Genomic DNA, 7,960 nt, shown 5'->3' on the forward strand with positions numbered 1-7,960 from the left:
TCTTACTTCTGCCGACTGTATTTAATGCTTCCTAAGAGAAAGGGTATAATATCAGGAATTATCCTGCAGAACAGTATCATAAAATGGTGATTGGCCACAAAGCATGTTTCTGCATATACCTAAAATCTATTTTTATGTTGAAGGTAGCCTATGCAAGCTAACTCCTGTGGGCTGTAACTTGATGATTTGAAGTCATTGTCCAGGTGTTTTGATATGGACAAAACAATAGAGAGGATAGAGAAATGTATACAATACACGAAATAATGGACATAGGTTACAGATGCCCTCAAATCTATGAAAATTATGATCCCAAGGTTTAACACTGCCCAGAAACAGAAACTTGAATCAAGCAACCCCTACCCCTGAGTCTTAAAAACACAAACAAGACAGGCTGCATTTTAACGGTTTGGACAAAGGAACTATATTTTAGCATTTTCTATCTTTCCATTTTTCACCATGACACTCTGAATTGGCCCATTGGCAGAACTCCAGCGACAATTGAGATGACAAAACTGTAGATAAAACCATCCAATGACATTAAATTGCTTAAAGGCAGTGCCGTCGGTGTCAGAGTGAAGCCCTTCACTTCGCTTCTTCACACCTGAATGTTTGGAAATTAGCGAACAAAACAGCCAGGAAATTAGAGCCAATAAGAGGCTTGCCACTTCTCGTCAGCGCGGCTCTCGGGGGACGTCCAGCTCTTCTGTGTTTTTCATCACAGAATCAATGAAAAAGCAGTCGTCTTTTTCAAGCCTTGATTGGTTGGTTGTGGTCTTTGCTGGGTTTTTGTGAGAGAAACAAAGCATTCCGAGTACATTTAAAACGTTTTACAGTTAAAGAAGAATAAATTTAATTCTCCTGCAACTATTCTACTCTGTTTTATTTGTTATGTGTCCTATATATTTCATCTGTTGTTGGAGCTTTTCATTGCCCATATCTACACTTGTACTCAATGTGACAATACCTTGAATCCTTGAATAAATTGTAAGTAAAGGAAACAACAAAAGTACAGATGATATGGGACAAAATATTCCTAACATTAATTATAATAAACAGACATGTTCTGGCCCGCCGGGATAATTTCTAATATACTATGGAGCATCCGGGGCCGCGGTATACTGCCACCGTACCTGGCACTCCGCACCTCTGAGCGGTCCCTCAATCAGAGCCGCAGGCCAAACATTTGCATGACTGTGCACCAGTGGCGAGCCGTCAGGGCCCTCTAGGCCCTCTGTGAGAGCCTAAGGTATTCTACAAAATAATATTTAAAAACATTAAAAAAAAGAAATATTTTTTTAAATATTTTCTTTTAGTTATTTTTTTAGTTATATTTTTCATTAGTTTTACCAAAATAACTTGATTTAATTGTATTTAAAATAACATTTCCAAAGAAATAAATCCTTCGAATCTGCCTATTCAGTTTCTGTTGGAATGTGAAGGGTTAAATGAAAGAAGCTCGTCTCTGCGAGTTACTGTGAAGAGAGGAGCTGTTGGACGTCCAGGCGGTCCAGCTATGAATTCACAGAGGGCCCAGCTATAGTAACTGAACGAGAGAGTAATGTCAAATGACAGTACAATTGACCAATCATATCTTCCCTCTAAATGGGTGGGTGTTATTATCGCGGACTTTATGACAAGTTCCGCCCGCTGTGAAACTTTTCTTGTTTCCATAGCAACAACAACTTCCTGTCAACGGCGTTAACTCGCCTTCAAAATAATAGCATGCCAAATTACACTTAAGACATACAACTGCAACGAAAGTAACAAACACAATGCAATATCCTTTTCAATTTCAAAGAACACAAATAGGGTTATTTACAGTTGTTGTTTTGTGTGGTAGAGGGTCGCTTTCATTGATGCGTTTTGCACCCCGGGCCGTTGTTTTGATATTCCGCTGAAGTATACGCTGTGACGTAATAACTCGAGGGAAGGGGTGGGGGTCAGAGGGCCTAGGTATAAAAGTCACGGCTCGTCGCCACTGCTTTTGATGTTACAGTGTAATAATATAAACAAATATTCACTCCCAGGGCACAGAGAGCTGCCTGATTGGCTTCCTGTCGTAAGTTCAAAGTTATAAACTGTGTATTCAATATGTTACACACAGAGCTGATTCTTATTGGGAGGGAGCAGGTGGAAGTTCAATGCCTTTTGCTCCAACAAAAAGCCGAACAGTGATTTACTGCAGGGTGATAAATAAGGCAGATTCTTTCATGACTGCTATAATCTGGGAATAAGTGTTATTTGAGGAGTGATTACAATTACTGTTTGTTTAACAAGTGAATCTGAGGGAGGTGTATGACATCATCCGTGAGGATTAAGTGAGGTGAGGGTGTGTGTCGAGGCTGAGACAAAACATCTGCACTGGAGTCCTGAGAGAAAGGTACGTGGAGGAGGTAATACAATCCCCACTGTTATATCGTAATTGTAGCATTCTCTCCTCTTAAAAAAATAAATATTTCGCTCTATTTTCCCTTTTCTTATCCCCTTCCCTTTCCCCCCTCGACCTCCCTCCAAGATAAATGAGTGTGGTGGTTCTGTTTAGCCGAATTCTCCAGCGAGCGTGAAGAATGCAACTTCAGACGATGACACAAACACACTCACACACAGTTTTGAGCTCCATTATATTCAAGGTTTTGTTGTTTATGCTATCCACACTCCCTGCTGCATTGTGTGTGTGTGTGTGTGTGTGTGTGTGTGTGTGTGTGTGTGTGTGTGTGTGTGTGTGTGTGTGTGTGTGTGTGTGTGTGTGTCTGTGTGTGTGTGTTGTGTGTGTGTGTTGCATTTATGGATTTATGTGTGTGTTTCAGTGTGCTCATGCGTCTTACCAAGACACCAGGTGTCCACCATCGATAGAACTCTACAAAACAAGGAGAAAAAGCTTTGTGTGAAAACAATCCCTCCAGCCAGCATTAAAATAAGAGTCTTACTTTCTGCGCTGTAAGCTGAGGCGGACTCAGGCTCGCTGCTGCACTCCACAGCAAAAATATATCAAGAGTAAAAAAAGTGAGTAAGCAGGTGCTGAGTTCGGCCTGGAGGAAGAGAAGGTAATTATGAAGCAAAAAGGCTTTTTGGTTTGATCGGTAGTAGAATTTAATTCAAGGCAAGTACGACATCAGGGGTCCATCATCACTTGATCATAAACTATTTAATATTCACAGAGCAACCTAATAACAAGCTACACACGGTTTCTTGCAAGTGAAACGTCATATAATAATTGTGAGAACTTTTAATGTTCGGGGAGATTTTGTAGATATTTACATATGTTTACATTTTGTCAGTTGTAGGTCGGCCTATCATGTACACTGACATCAATTCTGTGTATTCATATCGTGAATTCAATAGAGACACTCTGTATATATAGATATATCTTTCACTGTAAATATTTTCAGTTTTTTGTATGTATAGGTTTGTTTATTTTCAAACACCCTAAAGTACTTTTTAAACCTGCTTCACATATTTAATATATACCACTATGTTTTATTCTTCCACTGATTGTTTATACCTCAGAACGAATGCAAGCTGAGAAACAACTTCATAATTCAGAAACATTTGTGTGCTCTCCAGCAGCAGTAATCCTCTGTAGTTTTTGTTATTTAAAGAATAAACCATGAAATCCCCCAAACCAGTGTTGAATGGATTCTACTAACATGTGTTGTCTGTAGCCAAAGCCAGAAGGATCCTATTCCTCTGTGCAAACAAATCAATGAGCCACTGCTGCTCTGCTCCTTCTTCATAATGAACATGTTTTATTCTGAGTCAATTCCACAGACTGCTGCTGCACATATTCACACATATTCACACGCACGCACGCGTATGAGTTCATGTTCAAGTCAACGTATTTGCAGTTTTATGCAGAATTATTTTCAGAGGTATGGATTCAGAAATGATCTATGTGGTTGTAACATTTATATCGCAGAACAAAACGTTAACATTACTTAATCATGTAATAACCACAGACCTTATTTCAGGCCTCTAACAAATAACCCAAATTGACTTTGAAAAGTGCTAAAATGCTAACTCATGACCAGCTTCTAGGACGCATTCCTGCACCACTCTGAGAAGAAAGGCTAAACTTATTGTTTTATATCAAATGTGTTTAAGCCTGGACATTTCCTGAACACAGAAAGTTAGAAAATGAAGGCATGGAGCAGGGTTTCTTCAGATACAGACAGCACAACACACTTATGGGTCATAGGTGATGATTGAGATTACATTTTTAACAAAGTAACGCATTGTTGGTTCCAGACCTTTTAGGGTTAACAGTAATAACACTGGGATGGTTTTTTAAGCTCAATGTATTTTTCACATTCAGCTTTAGAACCTATGTTGGGAAAATCAATGCAACTTTCAAGGATAGCTGAACTTGAGTAACAGTTCTACTGTTCCTGTTAGGGCACAAGTTAAGTACTTTTCCAAACCCAATTTTGAGACAAACACTTAAACGCAGTGCAGAGCTGCAGTCATGCGTTCCCTCTCTCCAGTTTTAGGACTGTGTGTCTATACAGTGATGTACTTTTTAACAAAGCTCCAGTGGGAGGCAGACTTACTTCTTGGTGTTCTCCTCGATGTGGTTCATGTGGCTGGAAGGTCTCCTCTCGGCCCTCTGAAACAAGAAGGAGCATCATGGGAGGGCGGAGATTAGCGCTGAACGATATACCGTGTCATGGCGATAACCGCGATATGCGCGATATTCACATCGCAGGGACGTGCGATTTTTTTTTTTTAGGGCGTTCGATATTAAGTAGGTAAATTAACTCAAACACGTCATGTTACGATTATTTTGCTGCTTGCTACAAAAGGAAAACTTGCGCGGCTCTCATGTCAGGGGTACTTGAGTGGAGTGACATGCAGGCTCTGAGTCTGCATGCACAGCAAACAACTATTTCAGATGCCTTTGCCGGTGTTCCACCATACTGTATGAGAAAGGTTCAAAACGGCATAATGGAGCTGGTGTATAGCTGTTCTTAATTTTATTTTTATAATGTTGTTTAAAAGATGTCCACTGCTTTGCTGCTATTTGCACAAAAAAGGTTTTAATTGTGGAATAAAAAGTTAAATGACCTATTTGGTCACGTATGTTAATTCCCAAATGTGATTATGAAGCTTCCTATAGTTTAATGTAATACGTTTCATCTCTTGGATCCCTTCTTGACACCACTCTTCTTCATTCACAGATGAACCCCCTTATTTGAGGATAAGCAACCTGCATTATCATGACATGTTAGATCATGACTTAAGGTTTGATGAGTCAACCGGTTAACGTCCGTGACTAAAATCCTTCATCCGGTTAAATATAGTTAAAAAAAACGCAATATATATCGCAGGGGAAAAGAATATCGCAATGTCAGTTTTTTTCAATATCGTGCAGCCCTCGCGAAGAATATGCTCTCATTGTTCAGTAAAGACAAGGTGTGCTGACACACGAAGACACATCCTTGGTGTAAGTTTAAATACAGCGATGCCCATAAAGTTGGAGGAAATTCGTTTTCAGACACATTCCTCTTTTTATTCCTATTTACACACACAATCATTTCATGAGAAGAGGTACAAAATGTTTTATTACAACTTTATTGGCAACAGTGTGGGCCCATTTTTGTATTTTGTGCCTCTTCTGTGACGTGTTTCCATGCTTTAATGTTTCAAAAAGCTCTTTATTTTTCTTATACTGCCTGTGCTGCAGCACCTCAGATACTTATAACACAATACAGGAAAGGGAAATAGAGCCGGTTTAAAAGCTTGAAGATTATTCTCATCTGTACCAATGCACCTAAATTCCCAAATTAAAATACAGTTTGGATTATCATAAAACCCCAGAACTGAAGTGGACTCAAATAAAAATGTTGCCCTTTAAAAAAGCAAATGACAAAATGTATCCTAAACAAATGTATTTCTTTGGATTTAAACGTATCAAAAATAGGTTTTGTGCATTGTTTGATCCTTGATGAACACCCGACAACACACAAGGCTCTTATTCCACCCACATAACATAGTGGGATATCTACATAACACACAGGAAAGGGACAACCCCAAAAAGCATTATAGGGCCCCTTTAACAAATAATCAATTGGTCATTCATATGCATGAGACACACACACACACTCACCAGTTTATCCCAGTCGGCTTGTATGTGTGAGGTTCTGTATCTGGGATTGGGATCAGCATCCAGATATTGTGTCCTCTCCGTGTTCCACTGCAGCTCTGACCAGAAACCCTGGAGAATTCTGGCCTGCGCACGCACACACACACACACACACACACACACACACACACACACACACACACACACACACACACACACACACACACACACACACACACATTCTAAATGTTAGAATGAAGTCATTTCCCAGCATTGCGTAACACATGCACCTACAGTCATGTGACAAACACACATTTAATCAGAAACCTTAATGCAAGTTGTATGATCTGGTTCCTGGAAATAGGGCATATGCTGTAACTAAAAACTCAACAGTCGTATATATTGTTCAAGAATACTTACAAGCAGTTTTAAAAATAATGAATGTGATTTTAAAAAAATGGTGGTTGTTACCTTGCCTTTGAACACGGGTTCAATATGCTGCTCAGTGGTACACAACACACCAGGGACCTCCAACAGACATGCTGGTACCTCCTAGAAAACACAAGTGTGCGTGTGGGGGTGTGTGTGTGTGTGTGTGTGTGTGTGTGCGTGTGTTAAGGCACAAAGAAAGAAAACAGAATTCAAATTGTGTCCTCATACTGCATTCATACACACACTATGGCTGCCTTTTATTTTTATGCGCATTCTCAATTGTATAATAGTGTGTGTGTGTGTGTGTGTGTGTGTGTGTGTGTGTGTGTGTGTGTGTGTGTGTGTGTGTGTGTGTGTGTGTGTGTGTGTGTGTGTGTGTGTGTGTGGTACCTTCTTGTCGAGCACAGAGGAGTAGGGCAGGACTTTATCCAGGCTGAGAGACTTCTCATAGCTTATTCTGTATAAAGATGCTGTGTGACAGTGAGGAACAGAGAGAGTACAGTCTGAATTCATTTAACCCAACACAGATTGATTTACTTTATTAGAGGCATGGATGCCTTTTGAGTTCTGGATATGACGGGCCGATGTTTCCAATTTTGCCCACTGGCCAACGGCAAACAGGTGACTTAGGCCTCATTTTAGAATCCATTTTTATTTGTAAAAGCTAGGCTACAGAAGCTATCATCACAGTGTAAGGTCTAAGGCAGTGGTTCTCAACTGGTCAGGCCTCGGGACCCACTTTTTTCTTTGTGAATAAATCGCGACCCAACATTTTGAACCACTCAAATCTATTCAACAAAAAATCGGATTTTTTGTTGAATAGATTTGAGTGGTTCAAAATGTTGGGTCGCGATTTATTCACAAAGAAAAAAGTGGGTCCCGAGGCCTGACCAGTTGAGAACCACNCTTTGCTGATGTTTTTTCGAGTCTTCTGGCCAATCAGAATCAAGATTGTTGCCGGAAGTCCCCACTGAGAATAACTTTGCGGTAGAACTATTCTTTATACATCCATGGGTACAACTTCAGATACAAATGAACACGTAATGAAATATGACCCCCGGTTTGATGATTGACAGGTCACAGAACAATGGGGGCTATCTACCCTTACCCACAATTTAAAGTAAGTGACACAGATCTCCTCTTTACTCTTCTCTCTGTGTGGAGCAGCAAGTTCAGCTGTCAGAACAAAGTGAAAAACAAACAATGGCATAAAATATTATTAAAATGTCGGGTAGTAATAGATTAATTTATTTTCTTCTCAGAGTGTACCAGAATGCGTAGTTTATATGTCCTGGGGGAGAATCCCTCCAGACTTTTTTCTGACGTTGGGTTTTCAGCATGTGTGCCTTTTTATACAGTTCATCTTTGAATCCATCATCTCATTAAACCTTTTTTAAAAGCATACTTTAGTTCTGTGAAGGGATATAAGGGATATATGCACTGTATTTC

The 7,960-nt window shown here is 39.8% G+C and overlaps 1 protein-coding gene across 1 annotated transcript in view; it reads right to left on the bottom strand.

Moving 5' to 3' along the window:
- Positions 1–2,790: 2,790 nt before the first annotated feature.
- gsap (gamma-secretase activating protein) overlaps positions 2,791–7,960 on the bottom strand; it is a 21,966-nt gene continuing 16,796 nt past the window's right edge. Inside the window, exons 19-23 of the mRNA XM_010790046.1 lie at positions 6,902–6,981; positions 6,551–6,631; positions 6,104–6,226; positions 4,548–4,603; positions 2,791–2,857 (exon numbers count right to left, since the gene is read on the bottom strand). Coding sequence (XP_010788348.1) covers positions 2,791–2,857; positions 4,548–4,603; positions 6,104–6,226; positions 6,551–6,631; positions 6,902–6,981 — 407 coding nt within the window. The remainder of the gene's footprint in view (positions 2,858–4,547; positions 4,604–6,103; positions 6,227–6,550; positions 6,632–6,901; positions 6,982–7,960) is intronic.

The sequence above is a fragment of the Notothenia coriiceps genome, unplaced genomic scaffold (genome assembly GCF_000735185.1).
Source record: "Notothenia coriiceps isolate Sejong01 unplaced genomic scaffold, NC01 NC01_scaffold00033693, whole genome shotgun sequence".
Taxonomy (NCBI): Eukaryota; Metazoa; Chordata; class Actinopteri; order Perciformes; family Nototheniidae; genus Notothenia; species Notothenia coriiceps.